Genomic DNA, 24,444 nt, shown 5'->3' on the forward strand with positions numbered 1-24,444 from the left:
TTAGTGACCCTCCATCTCTCTCTGCCCTCAGTCTGATGAAGTCAGTGCCTTCAACTGGACTCTTCCAGGAACCTGTGGATCAGCGAAATGTAAAAGCCCAACTCAAACAACGAGCGAAGGAGATCACAGGTGTTTTATAGGTTCAGGATAATTTCATTTTTGTTTCTGTAATATTTTTGGGAGTAAAGACGCTGCTGGACCCAGGATCATCATGATACCATGGTGGCCGAACTGCTAGTGCTGGCGTTTCTACATCTAACAACCAGTCCATTCATCTCTTCTGTGCATGGTAAGAGTTAGATTTTTTATTATATTTAGACTGAGTTCAATTGTAGCTCCATCTGAAACGGTTAGAATCTCAACTCCAGGCAAGAAAATCTGTTCTTTCTATATAAATGAAAAAGTAGGGTTACTTTTATTCTTTCAGTCTGTTGGATACATTTTAGTCACAAAAAAAATCTTCAACAAATGTCAAATTTAAAATCTTGTTTTATACTATAACCGTTACTGACTGTAACGTAGTTAGATTCATCAGGATCTAATTTTCTCTGGTGTTCTGTTTTCAGTTTAGAATTAGATGTATTGTCCAATTCACAGCAAATTCAAAAACAATTACATGAAAATGTTTGGTAGGTAACAGACCAATGAAATTAAAGGAGGAAAGACTTTTTCTATAAAAAGAATGAAAGAAGAAGAATCTAGATTCCTGTTTTGCGATCACACTTTTTTATCTTGCAGTGAAATCAATCCTGCAGTAGAGCACCAGCAGAACAACTGACACCACCATCTCTATTTCTCTCTCTCTCACACACACACACACTTCCTGGCACACAGTGTATCCTGTCCCAACTGCAGGTGTGGAGATCAATCAGGGCTGGGAGGTGATTTATCGTGACACCAATGTGTTTGGAGTGGTTGGAAAAGCTGTGATCCTGGAGTGTGGAACCACCCTACCTGATTTGTATATATGGAGCTTCACCAAGCCCGGCACTGAAGCCATCAAGGCAGTGGTGTACAACTTGGGGAAAGGACCGGTGATCCAAAAGTTGGCTGAAACGCTCGGACAGCTGACGGTCATCTCAAACAGTGCAGCTGTGAGCATCGAGAAACTTCCTCTGGCTGCACAGGGCCTGTTTACCTGCCAGGCTTTCTATAACATCAACGTGGACCCTAAAGTCTACTACTACTACGTCCACCTTACCGTTAGAGGTAAAACCAAGGAGCACTTATCTTCTACAGACAGAGGTTTAGCTTGGATCTGGAATGAATCCTGTTATTTTGTTGAGTCCTGCATTCACAAAAAACAGAAACAAACAAAGATGATACTTCAGGTGGTTTTTGCTATTTTGGTTATCAGTTTGTGTACAAATGAATGTGTACATGCAGTAGAGCTGAATGATTTTTTTAAAAAAAGATTGAAATGCGACTTTTGATCAATTTTCTTCAAACCAAGCTTTAGCACAATATTCACAGTGACATTATCCAACATACCAGGAGATAACACATGTATCATCAAAGTGGTCCTAGAATTTAAAACCAGTTTTATCTTGTTGCTGTTAAGTATAGGCAGCTCGGGGTGTCAAATGTACCAAAAAGCCTGTGCTGTCTCAATCCTGCTTTCCTTTGTAAATGATTAATGTTGTAATGGCTATGGAGGAACAGATTGTTCTGAGAAAAGTTGGTTTAACACGTCGTAGGCTTACAGACACCATCTTACATTAGCATGTCCCAACCCACAAACAGTAGAATGTTAGCCCAAAATAGTGCCAATACTGCAAAACGCCTTTGTGGAACAAGAGGAAAACAACAATGAAGAATATTGGAGCTCTCAAGGTCCAGAATGTACTGAACAATCCAGACTCTGAATGACTGCCAGATAGGATCTTTGTTCTCTTCCTTGTTTGTCTGTACACCCCCAAATACACACACGTCGGAGTGCCTGGGCATTTTCTCTCTCAAAAACACCACTATAACCCTGAACAATGATGCATTTTACATGCTTAATTTGAATTACTGTAGCTCTGCCACTGTTTATACCATAAGAAAAAACAAAGTTATACATGCCCACATATGTTGTAGGAATTAAAATGTCTTTTCTTTCATACAGTCCCAGTCACTAAGCCATACCTTTTGCTAAGTGATGCTTCTCCAGTGGAAGGATCCACCATGTGGATGCGATGCGGTTTGGATAACGGAACTGAGCCAATCCGGTATGTGTGGCAATATGAAAACCGAACTGGGAACGTCACGACCTTTGCTCAGAGCAGCAGCAACATCATCAACATCACCAACGTTAACAGGACCAACACTGGATGGTACCGATGTGTGGCCAGCAACGACGTCAACAGTGAGACCTCAAGTCGATTGTGGCTGGACACCATCTGTGAGTAATAATACATTTGATTTCATTTGTGTTGATCCTCATCCCAGCTGCCCTGGTCATACAAATTCCACCCATACATATTTTGAATGGAACCAGTTACAAATGGCAGCCCTGGTGGATTCCAACCCTCACCAAGGGTAGGTCCAACATATTATCATATCATACCACTTTATTTATATAGCACCATTTAAATTGCCGCGTGAAAATGACCAAAGTGCTGCAGGCAGGTTCATTGAAGACAAAACAAGACAAAAAATAAAACAATGAAAGTTTTACCTCATTGTAAAGCAGCAAAAGCAATGCAAACAATAAAAAAGACAATAAATACAATAAACGAGTCATAAATGCAGGTCTTTAAATTATATTTAAAAACTGTCAGAAAGGATGCCTGCCTAATTGTAAAGGGAAGTGAATTTCAGAGCATGGGGGAAGCATTGACAAACGCTCGTTCACCCCGTGATTAGTAGGACATCCGGGAGGTGCAAAGTAGCAGGAGATCAGCTGACCTGAATGTACGCACAGGTACATAGATGTGAGGAGGTTGGACAGATAAGGAGGTGCTAAGTCATGTAAGGCTAAAGTCAATTACTTAAATCATAAACGGAAGGTAACGGGGAGCCACTGGAGATGTGCCAGGACCGAGGTGATACGGCTACATCGGTTTGTGTTTGTTAAAACCTAACAGCAGCGTTCTGGAAGACCTTCAGCCGGTTCAGGGCTGAAACAGATGTACCAACAAGGGGTGTTTACATAGTCCAAATGAGAGGGGATGAAAGCATGTATGACTCATTCCAAGGGCCTCCGTTTCAGGTTTGGTCTTAGATGAGTTAGAAGACGTAACTGATAAAAACAAGGCTACACCACTGAGTTTATCTGAGGGGCCAAGAGGTCGGCATCCAGTTTTACCCCTTCAGAAAACCTGGGGGGGGGGGGGGGGGGGGGGGGGGGGACGACTCAATATGCAAGGTTGGAGGTCGTACTTGGAGATATGCAACTATTGCCGTAATGAGATCTCTTTGGTGCAGTGATGGAATGGCCTTACCATGCTTTATCCAATCACAACAGGTGACAGCAGCCAGTACCGGTCGCTCGTGTACGTCAAAGTTATATTTCATAAGATGATAATCAGGGTGGGGGACGCTCCAGGAGTATGGGGTGGGTGGCTTTCTGTTAAGGGCCATTCAGTCCCTTTACCAGAGGAGCGTGAGTTTGGTCCGCATAGCCGGTAGTAAGTCGGACCTGTTCCCAGTGAGGGTTGGACTCCGCCAGGGCCGCCCTTTGTCACCGGTTCTGTTCATCACTTTTATGGACAGAATTTCTAGACGCAGCCGTGGTGTGGAGTGTGTCGAGTTTGGTGGCAGGAGAATCTCGTCTCTGCTTTTTGCGGATGATGTGGTCCTCCTAGCTTCATCCAGCTCTGACCTTCAGCTCTTGCTGGGTAGGTTCGCGGCCGAATGTGAAGCGGCTGGGATGAGGATCAGCACCTCCAAATCTGAGACCATGGTTCTCGACCGGAAAAGGGTGGCTTGCCACCTCCGGGTCGGGGGAGAGGTCCTACCTGAAGTGGAGGAGTTTAAGTATCTCGGGGTCTTGTTCACGAGTGAGGGTAGGAGGGATCGGGAGATCGACAGGCGGATTGGTTCGGCGTCTGCAGTGATGCGGACGCTGAGCCGATCTGTCGTGGGGAAGAGGGAGCTGAGCCAGAAAGCCAGGCTCTCGATTTACCGGTCGATCTACGTCCCAATCCTCACCTATGGTCATGAGCTTTGGGTAATGACCGAAAGAACGAGATCGCGGATACAAGCGGCTGAAATGAGTTTCCTCCGTAGGGTGGCCGGGCTCAGCCTTAGAGATAGGGTGAGGAGCTCGGACATTCGGGAGGGACTCGGAGTAGAACCGCTGCTCCTCCGGATCGAAAGGAGCCAGTTGAGGTGGTTTGGGCATCTGGTCAGGATGCCTCCTGGACGCCTCCCCGGGGAGGTGTTTCGGGCATGTCCTGCCGGCAGAAGGCCCCCGGGTCGACCCAGGACACGTTGGAGAGGTTACATCTCCAATCTGGTCCGGGAACGCCTTGGGGTCCTGCCGGAGGAGCTGGTGGACAAGGCCGGGGAGAGGACGGCCTGGAGCTCCCTAGTTGGGATGCTGCCCCCGCGACCCGGACCCGGATAAGCGGAGGAAGACGAAGACGAAGACGAAGACGAAGATAATCAATAAAACGATTTATATAAAATGGATCCAGAAGTTGTAGCCCGTCTCTACCTACAATATTTTGATATTTTTCACCCTGTTGGTGGTTTTACTGAGCAGGTGCCACTTTTGTCATACGTTTATTTTAAAAACATGTTTAGACTGTTCAGAATACAAATCCAGGCTCTGTCACATTTGATTGTTGTAATTAAACTTTGTTGGTGGGGAAGTCAGAAAAGGATCAGATCATTTTGTTTTTCCCTCATTTACAGTGACGGAGATAACGGCGCTGTGCCGGCGCAGTGCGCCTGGCTCCGGTGTTAATCAAGTTAAATTATATCTCTTTGCAACAATTTTCACAAGAAAACAGAACAGTTAAAAGCAGGGCTTGTGTTTTGTTGACCGGACAGTTCCCGTATTTGACCGTTTATTTTGATGGAGAAAAAATAGAAAGAATTACCCCGACGCATGCATACGAAGTGACATTTTATTCGTTACGCACATCGCAGATGTAGCTAAATCACTCATGAAAAGATCCCCATCTGAACATCTGAGCTGGACACTGCTCAGTGCAGCTCACTGTCAGCGTGTACGTATGGTGCACAAAGAGCTGAAGATGTGGAGAGGGGCTTGGAGCCCGTCGCAGAACCTCAGCGCATGCAGCAAGATTCCTCCGACTGAAGCAAGCGTTTTCCAAACCTTGTTTCTCAGAGAGACTTGTCACTAGAAAATGTTCCCTGATTATGAAACTTTGGCTGAATAGCGCTTGTTCCTGTCTCCAATGTGGCGACACATCCAGGAGCCGTCTGAGGAGAAGCCCAGAATCTCACATCCTCTTCAGCTCAGAAAGCGCCTATGATTACGCACAAGCGTGACCCGTCAACCCGGTCTCACAGTAAGACCTTTCTGGACCTGTTCAGGTTCACGCAGACAATCTTTACATTTAGAATTGGCATACAGATGTAAAATTAATGCGGTAAAATATAAAGCATTTTATTTAAATATCCAATCGTTATTTTACAAGCACAGAGAGCCGCATCAGATGGATGGAAGAGCCGCATGCGGCTCTAGAGCCGCGGGTTGCTGACCCCTGCCCTAAACACACATGGACACACATGGACCCCCCATAAAAAAATAGGAACCGACTCCCTAGTCAGCCACTCCATAGGCACTCCTTGTATTGTCCATGAAATACTGCAGTGATGTGTCAACTAAAACAATCATACATCCATAGCCTTGAGATACTCAGCATTATTCTTGTCAACCCCCAGAGTGCCGCCGCATGTTTGATGACCTCAGCTACCTCTACTCTAGAGACTGGCTAATCCACGTCTAAGTCTCCTTGCTCTGGTTCCTCTCTAGAATAGCTGGTGGGATTGAGAAGATCTTCAAAGTATTCTTTCCACCACTTGAATTCATCCACAGTTTACACCAGCAGCTCTCTGTCCCCATCATAAACAGTATGAATGATTGCCGCTCTTTTCCCTGAAGTGAAGGATGCTTAGCCAGAGCATCTTGGAGCCAATTGAATACCATTTACCAAAAATGCCATAATTGTCCCTGCTGTACTTGGACCTGAGATCCATACACCAGCCTTGCCCTGTTGGTCTCCTTCTGCCTGACACCTGCCCTAACCTCTGATGTTCACCAGCATGTACGGGTGCTCCATCAACCTGTGACAGCTGCCTGAACAATACAGGGTGGACCATTTATATGGATACACCTTAATAAAATGGGAATGGTTGGCGATATTAATGTCCTGTTTGTTGCACATTAGTATATATGAGGGGGCAAAATTTTTCAAAACGGGTGTTGACCACGGTGGCCATTTTGAAGTCGGTCATCTTGGATCCAACTTTTGTTTTTCAATAGGAAGAGTTTCGTGTGACACATCAGACTTATTAGGAATTTCACAAGAAAAACAATGGTGTGCTTGGTTTGAACAAAACTTTATTCTTTCATGAGTTTTACAAGTTTCTGACCACTTATAAAATGTGTTCAGTGTGCTGCCCACTGTGTTGGATTGTCAATGCAACCCTCTTCTTCCACTCTTCACACACTGATAGCAACACAGCAGGAGAAATGCCAGCACAGGCTTCCAGGATCCGTAGTTTCAGGTGCTGCACATCTCATATCTTCACACCATAGGCAATGCCTTCAGATGACCCCAAAGACAAAAGTCTAAGGGGGTCAGATCGGGAGACCTTGGGGGCCATTCAACTGGCCCACAACGACCAATCCACTTTCCAGGAAACTGTTCATCTAGGAATGCTCGGACCTGACACCCATAAAGTGGTGGTGCACTATCTTGCTGGAAAAACTCAGGTAACGTGCCAGCTTCAGTGCATCATACTCTCCAGTGACATATGGCGAGTGCTACAATGTGGGCTCTTGCAGAATGAAGCTAAGGCAGTCACTGATGTTTCTTCATTAGTGACAGTTTTCATGCGTCCACATTTTGGCAAATCCAACACTGAACCAGTTTCACATAATTTAGCAAGCAGTTTGCTAACGGTAGCATGGGAGATGGGTGGTCTCGTAGGGTGTCTTGCATTGAAATCTGCTGCAATGACCCGGTTACTGAGTTCACCAGATATCAACACAATTTTGGTCCGCTCCTCACGTGTTAACCTCTTCGACATGGCAATGGCTATGAACAAAGGGATACTTGTAAATAACTCTTGAAAGAATAAAGTTATGTTCAAAGCAAGCACATCATTGTTTTCTTGTGAAATTCCCAATTGGTTTGATGTGTCACATCACCCTCTTCCTATTGAAAAAACAGAAGTTGGGTCCAAGATGGCTGACCATGGTCACCATGGTCACCACCCATCTTGAAAATTTTGCCCCCTCACATATAATAATGTGCCACAAACAGGATGTCAATATTGCCAACCCTTCCCATTTTATTAAGGTATATCCATATAAATGGCCCACCCTTTAGTAAAATGGAACAAGGCCCAGTTACACTCAATGTCCCTCACAGGCCTCAGGCAAAGTTCTGCCAGAGGTAGAAGTTGAAGACCTTATCAATATTCTCCCTCCAGCCATTCCCAGGAGACACTCACTTTATGTTTGAGCCTACCAGATGTACATTGAATTATCCCTTCCCATCTGATCCAGCTCATTATTTTTACCTGTAGGTCCAAAAGAGTGGTTTCCCAATGTAAATAAATTAATTATGTCCCTGCTGCTTATGTATCTGAGTTTCTTGGCTTCTAAATGCATTATTTTTCTTCCCTAGTTGGTCCAGACATTCCTCAGATAGAGGTGACTCCGTACAGTTTGACGGAACGTGGATACTCAGCTCTGGAACGAGAAACTGTCTCACTGATGTGTCAAGCCCAATCCAATCCAGTCAGTCAGTACGTCTGGTTCTACAACAACTCACAGGTGTACGCCGGGCCACAGTACACCATCACCAAGATCCTTCGTATGCACACTGGAGACTATGCCTGCTTAGCTCAGAACACCTACCTGAACACCCGCTCCAAAAAAACCATCAGCCTGACTGTCTACTGTGAGTGTGACCTTTGACCTCAGATCACATTTTACATGTCTTTTTCATCAGCTGTGTGCTTGCTGTGGTTTTCATTTACAAATTGAGATCTTTCTTCATTTTAAAAGTCTTCTCTTTTCACTGTTTCACTCTGAGCTCGTCTATTTTCCCTCTGTCTTCTAAATATCAATCTTATCCCCTCATTCATCTAACACTCCCATACACACAAAAACAGCCAAGGGAGACACAGCAGACCGAGTCTACCTTTTGGAGCTTCGAAGAAGTTGTTGGGACTCTGACAGGTACATCTCTGTCTCAGCCACTCTTAAGCTTGACAGGAAGTAGTCTTTAGTCATTGATGTAGCTGAGCTTTTGCCTTTTCACTTGGTATCTGGAGGTTTAACAATACATACAATCTCATTAGACATCTTTGGGTGGACCAGCTTCATCCAGTGAACAATTACAAGTAAGATGTTAAATAAATATCTTCTTGATGGGAGGAGTTCGGTGATACCATGGAGCAAGACTTCCATACAGCTTCGAAGAGATTCTGGTCCACCATCCGGCGCCTCAGGGGGGATAGCAGTACGCTACCAACACTATTTATAGTGGGGACGGTGTGCTGCTGACCTCTACTCAGGACGTTGTGGATCGGTGGGCAGAATACTTCGAAGACCTCCTCAATCCCACCGACACGTTTCCAGTGAGGAAGCAGAGTCTGGGGACTTTGGGTTGGCCTCTCAAATCTTTGGTGCTGAGGTCACTGAGGTGGTTAAAAAGCTCCTCTGTGGCAAGGCTCCAGGGGTGGATGAGATCTTCCCGGAGTTCCTTAAGGCTCTGGATGTTGTGGGGCTGTGTTGATTGACGCGGCTCTGCAATATCGCGTGGACATCGGAGGCAGTCCCACTGGATTGGTAGACCGGGGTGGTGGTCCCCTTATTTAACCCTTGGGGCAGCAGTAGCTCAACAGGTTGAGCAGGTTGTCCAGTAATCGGAAGGTTGCAGGTTCGATCCCGGCTCTGGACAGAGAATTCTGCTGTTGTGTCCTTGGGCAAGACACTTAACCCCCCTTGCCTGCTGGTGGTGGTCGGAGGGACCGGTGGCGCCTGTGCTCGGCAGCCTCGCCTCTGTCAGTGCGCCCCAGGGCAGCTGTGGCTACATCGTAGCTTATCACCATCAGTGTGTCAATGAGTGTGTGAATGGATGAATGATACACTGTAGTGTAAAGCGCTTTGGAGTCCTTACTCTGAGAGGCGCTATACAAGTGCGGGTCATTTATCATTTAAAAAGGGGGACCGCAGGGTGTGTTCCAGCTACAGGGGGATCACACTCCTGAGCCTTCCTGGTAAGGTCTATTCAGGGGTTCTGGAGAGGAGGGTCCTTCAGATTGTTGAACCTCAGATTCAGGGGGAGCAATGTGGTTTTCGTCCTGGCCGTGGAACACTGGACCAGCTCTATACCCTTAAGGAGATGATGGAGGGTGCGTGGGAATTTGCCCAACATGTATTTTGTGGATTTGGAGACGGCGTTTGACCGCGTCCCTCAGGGGGCCTTGTGGGGGGTATTCCGGGAGTATGGGGTACCAAGCCCTCTGATACGGGCTGTTAGGTCCCTGTATGACCGGTGTCAGAGCTCGGTCCGCATTGCCGGCAGTAAGTCAGGTTCGTTCCCAGTGAGAGTTGGACTCCGCCAAGGCTGCCCTTTGTCACCAATTCTGTTCATAACCTTTATGGACAGGATTTCTAGGTGCAGCCAATGTGTGGAGGGCATCCGTTTTGTTGGCCTGAGGATCAGGTCTCTGCTTCTGGCAGACAATGTGGTCCTGTTGGCTTCATCAGAACGTGATCTTCAGCTTTTGCTGGAGCAGTTCGCAGCCGAGTGTGAAGCAGCTGGGATGAGAATCAGCTCCTCTAAATCTGAGACCATGGTCTTGATTTGGAAAAGGGTAGAATGCCTTCTGCGGGTCAGGGATGAAGTCCTGCCCCAATTGGAGGAGTTTAAGTATCTCGGGGTCTTGTTCACGAGTGAGGGAAAACGAGCATGAGAAAGATAGGCGGATTGGTGCTGCATCTGCAGTCGTTGTACCGGTCTGTCGTGGTGAAGAGAGAGCTGAGTCAGAATGCGAAGCTCTCGATTTACCGGTCAATCTACGTTCCTACCCTCACCTATGGCCATGAGCTTTGGGTAGTGACCGAAAGAACGAGATTGCGGATACAAGCGGCCGAAATGAGTTTTCTCCGAAGAGTGGCTGGGCTCTTCCTTAGAGATAGGGTGAGAAGCTTGGTCATTCGGTATTTCGAGAGGGGCTCTGTGTAGACCCGCTGCTCCTCCACATCGAGGAGCCAGTTGAGGTGGCTCGGGCATCTGGTCAGGATTTCTCCTGGACGCCTCCCCGGTGAGGATTTCCGGGCACGTCCAACTGGGAGGAGACCTAAAGGTAGACCCAGGACACGGTGGAGGGACTATGTCTCTCACCTGGCCACGGAACGCCTTGGGATTCCCCCGGAGGAGCTGGCCCAAGTGGCTGGGGAGAGGGAAGTCTGGGCCTCTCGCCTTAGGCTACTGCCCCCGCAACCCGACTCCGGATAAGTGGATGAAAATGGATGGATGGATGGATGGATGGATGGATGGATGGATAAATATCCTCTTGTGAATTATTGAAGCATCCAAAACAGAGGTGATATGCTGTTATTATCCCGATGTCGTATATAAACCCAAACTTTTATGCACCACTGCCTTGCTGCACTGTGCTTCCTCCCTTCAGACCCCCCTGATGGATCCCCCTCCTGCTCTGTGGAGGCAGCTCTGAACCACACCTTTCTTAGACTGGTCTGCTCCTGGCCCGGTGGATTTCCTTCTCCTTCCCTCCTTTGGACCGGAGACCTGATGCAAGCAGGACAGCAAACAAGTCTACAGAGTAGCTCCGCTGTCGTCCTGTTGTCTTCTAAGAGCCTGACTTCATACGGCAGCTTGTTTACATGTGTGGGCTCTCATCTTGTGCTGAAACAACAGACAGAGTGCAGCACTCGCTCATGTGAGTGCAAAAATAACATTACAATAATTAAAACATTCATTGATTCTGTTCTTTAAGGATTTATTTCCCTCCATCAGATGTCCCTCCAGCAGAGCCAGTGTGTTTTGCCTATGCGACCAACAATCAGCAGTATCTGATGCTGTCCTGCACCTGGGATGGAGGGGCCCCTAAAGCCTTAGTGTGGTGGGAGGGACCAGGGGGTCAGAATCAAGGAGGACAGGAAAACTCCAACATCCTGGTGCTTCGCTATGGCACCGCTCGCAGTGGGAATCCTTACACCTGCTATGCTAAACACCCACTTCTGCTTCAACCAAAGACCTGCAGCCTCACACTGGGTCAGTCCTCGTTACAGTAACGTGCAACAAACAGCAGATAGGTTTGCTAATTTACCAGTTAGTGTTTTTCTACATGCAGAAGCTCCTGTGTTGCTGACACAGCGCAGAGTCGTGTCCGTGTTTGAGGGCAGTGATGTGCAGCTCACCTGCAGCCTGAGAGACAACTATCTTCCTGTCAATGAAATCACCTGGTTTAACAATCAGGGTGTCAGTGTCCAAGACAGGTCCAAGTACCTGCTGCTGCGGACATCTGCGTGGGCTAACCTGACCGTGAAGGACACAGACGTGATGCAGGACAGCGGCGAGTATAGATGCTCCACTTCAAATGCCGTGGGAGGAGCAGACATCAACGTCACTTTGGTGGTCAAGAGTAAGAATCTGTTTCATCCTGAATCCAGCCGAGTTTTGTCAGAGCTTTTTTCATCGGCTCAAACCAACAAAAGTGTCCTTTTGTGTTTGTTTTGTCTCTATCTCAGAATACCCCATGCCCCCTAACGTAACCCTGGTCAGAGTGATGTACAACAGCCAACAGCGTAACGAGGTGGACCTGGAGTGGACGGTAGAAAGTCAGGGAGATGGAGGTTGGACAGGTTTCTTTTTGGAACATCGATGGATGTCAGAGAAGCCAAATAAAAGAACAAGAAGCAATGACTCCCAAGTGCTGAGAGAGGAGAGGGCTTCCTCCCAGGACTGGTACATCAACATCATCCAGGATCCAGATGCCAGGATTTACACGGTACGAGGACTGACTCCAACCGTCACCTACCAGTTCAGAGTCACGCCTGTGAACTACCGCACCATCGGATATCCTTCTGCAGCAAAGACTCCAGGTACAGTGAAGAAGAAACGAGTTTCTAGGCAATGTTTAAATAAATAAGCTCAATAATAACAGACAAAACAGCAATTTTATACATATTTGAAGGGTAACAGGTGAGTTAGATGATTTTATATTTTTAAAAGTTTTTTAACGACTGTTGCTAATGTCTAATTTTTTTCCACTTAGGTGAAAGACACTCAAACAAAAACAAACAACACACCTCCTGAGACTCTTCTCCTCTTTTTCTCTTTTCTTTGCCTTCTCCATAAACTTTCCTTAAACCATTTATGTTGCCTCTCTTATTGATCACAACAGTACACCAAAGGGGTGCATCGCAAATCTTTAGGTGTAATTTGGAGTCAGTGGAATAGTGAGATGGTTAAGCTCAAAGCCAGAGTCCTCAGATAGAAACTTATTAGGAGACCAAATTTGAAAATACTATTGCGATTTGCAAAAAGTCTAGAACAATTACTGGTCTGGAGTTTCTCTGACTCTCTCATGTAGAACATTTCCTGAAATTTCTGGTTGAGGGGAAAATGCTCCCTACTAAGTAGAACTAATGTGCACTCAAAAAATAACAGTGATACAACCAGAATTTTTTTAACCCTTGCTGATCTTGTACGTTTGCCCACTAACAAAGACATGATCTCTCTAGAATTTCAGTGGTAGGTTTAACTGAACAGTAAAAGACAGAATAACCTAAAAAATATGCATCTCTTAAAAGTTATTATTCCATTTGTATTTTCATGCAGGAAATATGCATTTGATCCCTTTGCAAAATTGTGCTAGTAGTACTTGGTTGCAAAACCTTTTGTCAGGACTCCTCACCTTGGCTCAATGTAGTGAGCAGTGAGAAGGAGTGTAGCATTTCACAAAATGCGGAAGTGCTAGCGACGTCTTAAGCTCTGTCAGCTCCAAAAGGGAGAGACATGCACGCACAGACGGAGACATTTTGCCCTCATACTTCTCCATCTCCTGGGGAGTGTTGCACAGCAATTCCCCTCCAGGACAACAGAGGGCGTAGCACTGTTCTGTGGTATCCTGTCAGGTTTCCGGTCCAAGATAGTGTGTTTATATTGTGGTTTTTGTATATAAGAGACTTTTTAACACAGACAAATTTGTCTTTCATTCTCCTCCACCTCTTCATGGGCTCGCCCCCTCTAAACCCACGTTTCCCATCATTTCTGTCCACAAATAAAACGCTTGCTGTGTATCGTTTTACTCCTCCAGTCACGGGGGAATTAACCATTCATATTTTTTAGAGTTTTGTCGTGAGGTATTCTTCAAGCTTCTCCGTGTCTGCCGCTAGTTATCCTCGGATCTCTTTATGTTTTTGAGGGTGCAATGGTGGCAGTGTAGACGACAGCAGTGCCCTGACCAATCACAAAGTTGCGTTCTCCATCTCGATGGACAGACATTTAGAAAAGAGAGCTCGACTCCGTCCGTCCTTGTGAGGGCTCTCCGGCAGGCACGCAAGGATGGATAATGGCATTGCATGTCTCCGCACTGACGCAGACACAGAAGCTTGACTCAGGCTAAACACGCAGTTAATCTAGGAATGCCGGCACGAGCCTCATAGAGGAATAAGGACGGGGCGACGTTCCAGAAAGTAAAAGGAACAGGCTTACTGTTAGAACGTTGCAGATGGTGTTGCTCTGGAATCGCCCAGCGTGAGTGATGAGCCATGACAATGAAAAGGCTTGAGCTGTGGCCTTCCGTCTGGAACTGGATCTGCAGCAACAACCAGGGAGCCACTGGAAGAGGTGAGCATGGGAACTCTAGGAGCGCGACATGAGGGAGTGAGCCGATGTGCTGAAAAAGTAAAAGTTAAACCAACTGAAAACACGCTACCGTGCTAGATGCCGTTAACCGACCCAAACCAGGAATGCTAAGCTATAAGGTCAGAGAGCGAGTGCTGAGCCCCGACTGTTTTGAGGGACTTCCTGAAATAGTGTGAGCATGATGACATGGAGAGGAGGAAACCGGTGCGGGGAATGCTGGGAAGTAGAGTTCAGGTGGTGTCTGGTGTAGAGCGGATGGCTGGAGGACTGGAATCGTGACAGGACCCCCTCATCTTAGGGACGGCTCCTGACGGTCCAAAACGGAACGACTAGGAGGACCTGGGGTGGCGAGTACATAATCTGAGAGCTTGGAATGATCTGACCTGACTGGGAAGGAACAGACTTGACTAAAGGGGTGCAAAACTTACCTGATAGAAAGGGACTTGACTGAAGGGACTGGACGTGACTGGAAAGAACTGACTTAATTTAGCTGGACAGGGCTGGAACATGAAGTGAATGGAAAGGATAGGTAAATGACTTGACCAGGCTTGACCGGGAAAAGGACTTGGCTGGACTTAACCGGGAAAAAGACTTGGCTGGACTTGACCGGGAAAAGGACTTGGCTGGAAAGGACTGGAATGCCCGGGACCAAGCTGGAAAGGACCAGACTGGATCTGTCTGAGACCAACTGGCAGGGACTGAGTTGGACATGACTGGAAACGGACAGGGCTGGAAGGGACAGGAGTGGACTGGACCAGAACTTGACTTGAGAGGAGTGGACTGGATCGGAACTTGACTTGAGAGAAGTGGACTGGACTGAAACTTGACTTGAAAGGAGTGGACTGGACTGAAACTTGATGGGAGTGGATGGAACTGAAGCTTGACTTGAGTGGATAGGACTGAAACTTAACTTGACAGGACCAGACTGAAAGAGGCTGGAACTGGAATGATAAGGACTGGATTGGAGTGAAAAGGACTGGATTGGGGTGAAAAGGACTGGATTGGAGTGAAAAGGACTGGAATGGTCCTTATTGAAAAGGGCTGGATTGGTCTCAACTGAAACCAGCTAGAGAGGGCAGAATCTGAAAGAATGGGAATCTACTTGACTGGAAAGACTGGACTGAAGGGAACTGGAGTGGACTTGACTCAAAGGGACTTGGCTGATGTAGCGTCACTGAATGGCCTGATTCTTGACCTCAGGTCAGAGACACAGCCTGGGTCACCTCGATCCTGGCTGCTACGACAATCTACAGTGTTTCTTTCACAAGAGACTGAATGTCTGTCTACCACCCCTTTAATCTGACTGCCTTTATCTGACTGCTGTTCCATCCGCAAGACGAAGGACACTTCAAGATTTAAAAGAATCATTTTTAATACACTCTTTTCACTGTTTATTACAGTGTTCATAAATAATCATCATGGTTCATTTTAACGGTGTTTAATTACTGAAATGAATTATTATTCTTTGGTCAATAATAATAATTATTTATGATAATCAGTAATGTTTAACAGTGACAAGAAGATCATGTGCACTTATACACAACCATACAAGGCACAGTAAATCAGGTTAAGGTTAACTGCATTCACATGATTCTTTTCTCATCCACGAGCTTTCTATCTTGGGAAGGCGGGCTTCTGAGGTATGTCAAATCTTCCTGTCAAAACCTGATTCATTAGACCAGGAAATGCCCATCTTATAAAACAGAACTCTCTGAATTTAGCGAGTGGGTTCTAGAGAAGTGGGACACACGCTCTTTAACCAACACGCAATTTCTGTCACGTTGGCAGAATTGCTACGGCACAACAAATTAAACCTGCAGAACAAAGCTGACGCAAACTCCTTCAGAGTTATTATTTTTGAGACGCAACCAGTTTCATCAGTCGTGGTGGCCAGGAGACATCTCAGGACCGACTTGGTCGCACTAAGGTTCTTCTACCCACCTCGTGCTTGGGGTCATCATCTCCTCCTGACATCTCGGACCAAAAAGGGGGTCTCCTAACTGGGTGAGGTAGACACTTCCGACAGATTGCGTCTGAATGCTCTTTAAAAAGAACAACTTTAGTTTATCTGCAAACCAAATTCTTTCTACCCAGAACGCGTCTTCTCTCAAGATACACGTTCTGAGAACATTGCATTCACCAGCAAGAAAACACACTTCATCTTAGATCCATCCAACACAGAGGTTGTTTTAATACCAAAGTTTTTAAAAATGGTCTTTTAAATTGTCACATTTAAATTGTTTAGTAATACATTTCTTAACTTTTTAAACTTGAGTCTTCATTGAAATAAACACAGAGTGGGTGTATATTGATCACTGAACGAACAAAGATCTTTAGATCTTATGAATTAACAGATAACTTTGCTATTAAATAAAATCTTTAAAATTAAATATTAATGTTTTGATTAAACATAGACCAAGCCAGTTGGTGTATGAATTTCTATCCATTATATTTATATATCTATATATATATATGCATATAATTTCATTTGTCAATATGTTTGATCTCTTAGGAATTAAAACATAAGCTGAATAGCAACAGCCTTTAATTCCTAAATATGTAGTTTATCAACACTACACTGAGGAGGACTTGGTTGGAAGGGGCCTGACTGAGAGAGACATGACAGAAACTTGGCTTGAAGATACTGGACTAAAAAGGACTGAATTGAAGAGAACTGAACTTGGCCGAAGGGACTTGTCTAAAGAGGACTTGGTTGAAAGGGACTTAACTGAGAGAGACTTGACTGAGACTTGACTTGTCTTGAAGAGGCTGTACTGGAAAGGACTGGACTGAAAGAAACTGGAGTGGACTGGAGTTGGCTGAGAGAAACTTGACTGAAGGAAACGTGGATGGAGAGAACTGAGCAGGACTGGAAAAGTCTTGACTGGATCTGACTTGTAGTGGCAGCTGATCAACTGGGCTGGAAAGCTGACTGACTAGACTGGACAGCTGATTGACTGGACTGGAGGACTGACTGACTGGACTTGGAGACTGACAGAGTGGACTGGAAGGCCTGGAAGACTGAGCTGGATGGCTGATTGGCCGGAGAGGAAAGCTGGCTAGGTGGAGGGGAACCTGACTGGAGTGAACAGTTTGACTGACTGGACTACACAGGGTGGGCCGTACGGGACCGGACTACACTGAAAAGAAAAATTCATTGGTCCGGACATAACCGGACTGTCTCAAAAAGATTTTCAAATTGGACCGGACGAAACCGGACTGGACTGAGTTGGGCTGGATGGAACCGGACTGCACAGAATTGAGCCGGACGAAACCAGACTGTATTAAAATAATTTTATTGGTCCAGACAGAACCGGACTGAATAGGAAATTACTTAAATTGAGCCAGACCGGACCGAACTGAAACAGGGAAGGCCTCAATGAGGCCCGTCTCTAGTGGGGGACTGTTGGCGCTGGCGGTAACTAACAGTGTGAAACAAGCACAAAGGCGCGTGGTCGCTTGCACATCGTCGAGTCTCTTAACTGGCTCAGTCATCCTGTCAGGTTCCTCGTTTGGCTCAACCTAGTGAGCAGTGAGGAGGAGTGTAGCATGTGACAAGACCCAAATGCAAAAGTGCTAGTGATGGGTGACGTCTAACAAGCAGTTAATCGAGGAATGCCGGCACGAGCATCGAATGGAAACGAGGATGTGGTGACGTTCCAGAAAGTAAAAGGAACGGGCATTCTGTCAGGAGGTTGCAGATGGTGTAGAGGAGCGTGGGAGCTCTGGAATCACTCGGCATGAGTGAGAAGTCGTGACGATGAAACGGGTTGAGCTGTGGCCGTCCGACTGGAACTGGATCAGCGGTATCGACCAGGGAACCACTGGACAAGGTGAGCATGGAAGCTCTAGGCGCGCAACGTGAGGGAGTGAGCCGATGCACTGAAAAAGTATAAGTTAACCCAACTCAAAAACACGCTACCGTGATAGACGCCATTAGCAGACCCGAACCGGGAATGCTAAGGCCAGAGAGCGATGACTGAGTCCGATTTTTGTGAGGGACTCCTGAAATAGGTTGAGCGTGATGACATGGAGAGTTGGAAATGATGCGGGGAATGCTGGGAAGTGGAGATCAGATGGTGTCTGTTGCAGAGCGGATGGCCGGAGGACTGGAATCGTGATGCCTTTACTGTCAAACACGTACAGTAGGTGTTCTCTACTCAGTAGGTGGCCTCAAGCTTTGCACATTTCGGGGGAACTTGTCTAACTCCTCCTTGCAGATTTTTTTTCGAGTCTTTGTTATTTCATGATTGATGTTTGGCAATTGGAATCTTCCATTCTCTCCACAGATTTCTTATGGGATTAAGGTCTGGAGACTGACTAGGTCACTCCACCACAACCCATTTTCAGTATCTTGGCTGAGAGATGGAAGTTCTCACCCAAGACAAAGCATAATGCTTTCACCTCCATGTTTTACAGCAGGAGCTGTGTTCTTGGAGCCAGAGGCAGCACTGCTCCTCCTCCGAACACAGCTAGTTGAGTTGATACCAAAGAGCTTGATTTTGATCTTATATTACCATAACGTCATCTAAATGACTCACTCCTCTGAGTCATTTAGATTTTCAAATGTTAACTTCAAACAGGCCTGTACATTTGCTTTCCCCGCAGTTCCACCAGCAAATTTCTAAGACATTTCTGAGAGGGGAAAAGTGACAAAGAAAATTTGCTGAAACGGTTCTTCTGTGCCAATTTATGCAGTTAAGAGGGTGGCTGTGTGACACAGAATGCAGTGTTCAATTATCAGAATATATCTTATTTATGACACCAGGTAGGAGATCTGAGAGGCTGAGGCTGCTCTTCAGTATTCAAATATTCAAACCAACTGTCAGTGATCTTGCAGGCCATAGTATTTTATACAGGTATCAAGTTGAGAGGGTTCTCAATGTCAACTTGTTAACTATATCAGAAACTCTCTGGAGCAAATAACTTGCTGATTGATAGAGGATCAAATACTTATTTCCTTAAAGAAAATGCTAAATCATACATTTTTATGTACTTTTGTGGGTTTTTTGCTTATTGCTTTTTCTCCCACTCTTCAAATAAATCTACTATTGAAGTTATAGTGATCGTCTCTTGGTTAGTGGGCAAATTCACAAAATCAGCAGGGATTCAGATAGTTTTTCCCTTATATGTAAAAAAATATTGGTGTATGATAAATCTATTGGGTTCAACAACCTAAAAATGATTTATTTTCACTTTACCACAACACTCATTATAGGTTTTGATCAGGAACAACAAATCAGAGCAAGGAAGGAATCAAACAATGGATTTTTCTAAAATATCTGAACCACAGATACCAAAGATTATCCACCATTTGGAGAAAGCATTGACAGATGCAACTCTGCTGATGCATATTCATATATATTTTAACGATAAGGGGTCCTGTCTGCAGACCTAGAGGGCTCTGATGGTTGGCCACTGATAGCATAGTACAGTGCAGCAGAACTTGCTTTGTAATACACCCCTTTGCACATGCTTGATGGATGGGTTGGTGGTTTTAAACCCATGTACTATTGATGTTTCACTGACATCCAACTTAAAACATTTCATGTCATTTGCATTCACAAAAACATTCTCATCATTTTTTTTTTGCATTTTGTTTTATAAATGTGGCACATTCATGGGTTTGGAACCACCCAAAAGGATTGACCATCTAGCTTGTATGTTTTTAGAGGTGTGCCATTTTGCAATGTGTGTAACTGTGATGTGTTGCAGCGGAACCACGCTCCAGTATGTACCCCGCGGTGATTGGAGCTGCTATAGGCGGGATGCTCTTTGCAGCCTTCCTTACATTGCTGCTCCTCGTGTTCATAATCCGAAACCGTCACAACAACCCCCGTGAGTCCCCTGCCGAAACTTCCTGTTGATCACAAAATCACTGAAACAGAGTTAAGGTTCTATGTTCTCTCCCACAGGACTACATGACATGCTCTTTGGATTGTGAGTATTCTTCAGCATTCACACCAAAAGGAAAATGCTAATTCTCATTTTGTTTTGATGTATTTTTCAGGCAGCACAGCCAGTCAAGAGAGAACATTAACTTTCCAGAGGATGAAATGATTAGAGAGGCAGGTCTAGAGGAAATCGGTGGATCACCTAGTCCAGGTGAGATAACCTCACATCAAAAATGTGATTATACATAATTAAAGACAAATTCTATGTGTCAGGTTCTCTATGGCAACAGTGGATTAAATTTACGAGCATGAGTTGGGATAACATGGTCCCTGACTTTAATGGTTTCAGAGATTCAGGTTTTAGACTCAACTACTGCAACTCTTTTTAGGTCAGTTTGACCACTTCCACACTGTCAAAGCTGCAGATGGTGCAGAACGCTGCTGCAAGCTTCATTACCGAAGTGATAAAATGGGAGAGCATCACTCCAGTATTGCATGCATTGTGGTGGCTTACAGTAAAACATTGCATTGAGGTCAAGATTCTGGTATTTACCTTCAAGTCACTAGCAGGGGCTGCGCCACCTTATCTATCATGACTACTGCAGAAACACCCCCCGTGAAGATCACTGTGCTCCGCTGCCAACAACCTACTGCTTGTTCCATGATCCAAATGTAAGAGTCGCGGAGATCGAGCTTTTAGTGCTTTTGCCCCAAAATTGTGGAATCTACTGGAATTAAGACTCACAACTTCACTTAGGGCCTTTAAAGCTAAATTAAAAACACATTAGACTCACAGCACCCCATCAGGCCATTGATCTGACTGTTTTAACAATTTTTTTCTGTTTAACAGATGTGCCTGGCTTTTAGTCTTGTTTTGCATGTAGTTTTAGCAAAATTAAGATTTTATCTGGGATTTTATTGCTTTGGTACTTAACATGAATTCATGTATAGTACTTTTTAGTAAATTATGGGTTCACATACAGGTACTGGTCATAAAATTAGAATATCATGACAAAGTTAATTCCATTCAAAAGTGAAACTAGTGTATTAGAATTATTCATTACACACATACTGATATATTTCAAGTGTTTATTTCTTTACTGTTGATGATTATAACTGACAACTAATGAAAATCCCAAATTCAGTATCTCAGAATATTAGAATATTGTGAAAATATTAAAGATCCCTGGTGCCACAATCTAATCAGCTAATGAACTCAAAACACCTGCAAAAGCCTTTAAATGGTCTCAGTCTAGTTCAGTCATGGGGAAGATGCCTTCTCCAGGTCAGGGATGAGGTCCTGCCTCAAGTGGAGGAGTTTAAGTATCTCGGGGTGTTGTTCACAAGTGAGGGAAAAATGGAGCATGAGATCGATAGAAAGATGGGTGCTACGTCTGCAGCGATGCAGGCATTATACCAATCTGTTGTGGTGAAAAGAGGAATGAGCCGGAAGACTGGGGACACCGTCTCTCGGTTGGCCAGGGGAATGCCTTGGGATTCCCCTGGAGGAGCTGGCCCAAGTGCTGATGCTTCTCACACCAAACCTTCTGTCAGGAATCTTGGCGTGACCTTTGAACCAGCTCTCACCCTGGATTCTCATGTCAGTTCTCTTGTTCGCTCTTCCTTCTTCCATCTCAGGAACATTGCTAAGCTGAGTCCCATTCTGTTCTGCTCTGAACTTGAGACAGTTATCCACACCTTCATCTCCTCACGCATAGACTACTGTAACTCTCTTTTCACGTGTCTGAGCAGAACCTCCCTGAACCGTCTACAGGTGGTTCAGAATGCCTGTACTCGGCTTCTGACCAAGTCCTCCAAACACACCCACATCACCCCGCTTCTCCTCCAGCTTCACTGGCTGACAGTCAGCTTCAGGGTTCATTTCAAGATCCTGGTTCTGGTCTATAGGGCCTTACATGGACAAGCACCATCTTACATTGGTGATCTTCTTAGTCCCTACACCCCCAGCAGGTCCCTGAGGTCCAGTGATCAAAGCCTACTGGTTACGCAGCACCAGGCTAAAGACCAAAGGTGACAGATCATTTGCTGCTGTGAACCCCAGACTCTGGAACTCTCTCCCCCTGAGCCTGAGATCAGTGGACTCAGTGGTCTCCTTTAAATAGCAGCTGAAGACTCACTTGTTCAAGCTGGCTTTTGTATGACCTTCTTCACCACTCTCTCTTTATTCTGCTCTCCCCACCTATTCCACCTTCCTCAGGATCCACTGATTTCCCTCTTTCCTGTTCACTCTCTCTCTTTCTGAACTATTTTTAATCACAATTGCCTATATTTTCTCATTTTAAATATATTTTTTAACATTTTCTAAATGCTATTTAATATTTTTACATTTTTTTGCTTTTGTGAAACGCCTCGTGATTTTTATCTTGAGAGGCGCTATAGAAATGATATTTTCTTCTTCTTCAAGCTGGGGAGAGGGAAGTCTGGGCTTCTCGGCTTAGGCTGCTGCCCTCGCAACATGGACAGATAATGCCCATTGACTCATTTAATATGGTTTCGATATAAAATGGGAGGTTCCCACCATTTTGACCATGTCACATGTCTTGTCACGCCCAGACAATCCAAAAATAGGAAAAGAGGCGGAGCTGTTACAGTTGGAACAAATGAACCAATGTAGCTACTAGCTATCTTAGCCTACCCAAGAAGCTAAGAAGGAGCTCTGGGGTAGCCAACCCACACAGCCGCTTGGCTTCCGTGCGAGGCTGTAATTCCATGATTAACATCAAAACATGGACACACAGAGGACACAAAGTTCAGAGAGTTTAAATGGCTGAACATCTATTAACATGAGGCCCAGGCTGAGGCCTTTCCCTGAACTAGCTCCTATTGCTAGCTGGTGGCTCTGATGCTCTTTAATTATTCATAATTTCAAGCATTTAATACACTTAACAAAAGAATTACAAAAAAAGCACCCCCCTCAGAGTTGTCATGAATGTAAACAAGATCTATTAAACCTAAACTGCTTTGTTTTTTTTAAACCAGGCTGTAAACGTGTTTATTTCGGCTGTGAAAATGGCATTTTTAACATGGGACTCATTGAGTACTTGCTCTGTTTTGGTGCCAACCCTTAGCAGATGAGGGTGGAACTGCAAATATTGGCACTTCCTTGTTGGGAGAAGTTCTGGATTCAGGGGGTGACCCCTTGGCACAGACATATGCAAGACCTGGTTTCAGCTGTCGCTTTCCTCGTGTCAAGCCCCTCCTGAACGAGACGGCATCAGAAGCGTCTCTGGTCTAAAGACAAAAAGGACTGGACTGCTGCTGAGTGGTCCAGTGTTCTCTGATGAAAGTAAATGTTCAATTTCCTTTGGAAATCAAGGTGCCAAAGTCTGGAGGAAGAAGGGAGAGGTACAGAATCCACATTGCTTGAGATCAAGTGTAGTTTCCAGTCCAGTGGTTGGGGTGCCATGACATCTGCTGGTGTTGGTCCATTGTGTTTTCTGAGGTCCAAGGTCAACACAGCCGTCTACCAGGAAGTGTTACAGCACTACACGCTTCCTGCTGCTGACCAACTTTATGGAGATGCAGATTTCATTTTCCAACGGGGCTTGGCACCTGCACACAGCACCAAAGCTACCAGTACCTTGTTTAAGGACCATGGTATCCGTTTTGATCGGCCAGAAAACTCACCTGACCAAAAATCGACTGGGTATTGTGAAGAGGAAGATGAAATACGCCAAACCCAACAGTTCAGAAGAGCTGAAGGTCACTATCAGAGCAACATGGGCTCTCATCACACCTGAGCAGTGCCACAGACTGATGGACTCCATGCCACGCCGCTTTGCTGCAGTGATCCAGGCCAAAGGAGCCCTAACTAAATATTGAGTGTTGTACATGCTCATACTTTTCAGTTGGCCACCATTTCTAAGTCCTTTTTTTGCATTGGTCTTAATCGACATTCTAATTTTCGGAGAAAATCTAGGATTTTCATTGTCAATTATAATCATCAAAATTAAAGAAACATTTGAAATATATCTGCCTGTGTGTAATGAATGAATCTAAAATACAAGTTTCACTTCATGAATGGAATTACTGAAATAAATCATCTTTGTAATCATATTGTAATTTTGACCAGCACCTGTTTTTGGGTACTGTACTCTGTCAGCATCACCTTACAACTAACTAGTCTAATCACATTTCTGTCTCCCCCAGGTCCAACTGTGACTATACCCCGAGCTGCCTCACCCCTGAGTGCCACTCCCAGTCCCGCCACCCCTACCATCAGCCATTCCCCTCCCCCTGGAGATGACAATGAACCAGTCAGTGTCACCATCACAGTCAAAGCTACAGGCTCCTAAAACTAAACTAGATGCCTTAGGCAGAATCTGAATCATAGAAAGTTATAGAAAATTATTTATAAACTTTCTTTATTAAACATATTTCCATGTAATTTAGTCATAAAAAGCATAAATGACTCAAGTCAGTTTTTTTTGTATGAATCATATAATTTAGCTTGCAACAGGTTTCACCAAGCTGTACTCATTTATCTCTGAGAC

The 24,444-nt window shown here is 45.2% G+C and overlaps 1 protein-coding gene across 1 annotated transcript; it reads left to right on the top strand.

Moving 5' to 3' along the window:
- Positions 1–54: 54 nt before the first annotated feature.
- On the top strand, positions 55–24,310 carry LOC129152418 (V-set and immunoglobulin domain-containing protein 10-like 2). Its single transcript, XM_054730513.2, has 12 exons — positions 55–289; positions 835–1,209; positions 2,108–2,383; positions 7,815–8,090; positions 10,834–11,103; positions 11,181–11,438; positions 11,518–11,808; positions 11,915–12,268; positions 19,752–19,874; positions 19,952–19,976; positions 20,047–20,141; positions 24,101–24,310. Exons 1-12 carry the CDS (start codon positions 220–222, stop codon positions 24,244–24,246), a joined length of 2,559 nt encoding a protein of 852 aa, XP_054586488.1. The 5' UTR covers positions 55–219; the 3' UTR covers positions 24,247–24,310.
- The last annotated feature ends 134 nt before the right edge of the window (positions 24,311–24,444 follow it).

The sequence above is a fragment of the Nothobranchius furzeri genome, chromosome 10 (genome assembly GCF_043380555.1).
Source record: "Nothobranchius furzeri strain GRZ-AD chromosome 10, NfurGRZ-RIMD1, whole genome shotgun sequence".
Classification (NCBI taxonomy): Eukaryota; Metazoa; Chordata; class Actinopteri; order Cyprinodontiformes; family Nothobranchiidae; genus Nothobranchius; species Nothobranchius furzeri.

Bases quoted from the DNA above. Each gene is read 5' to 3' on its own strand.
- LOC129152418 (XM_054730513.2), top strand. From the start codon at position 220: ATGGTGGCCGAACTGCTAGTGCTGGCGTTTCTACATCTAACAACCAGT. The intron at 290-834 runs GTAAGAGTTAGA...CCTGGCACACAG, and splicing joins ATTCATCTCTTCTGTGCATG to TGTATCCTGTCCCAACTGCA. The intron at 19,875-19,951 runs GTGAGTCCCCTG...TCTCTCCCACAG, and splicing joins AAACCGTCACAACAACCCCC to GACTACATGACATGCTCTTT.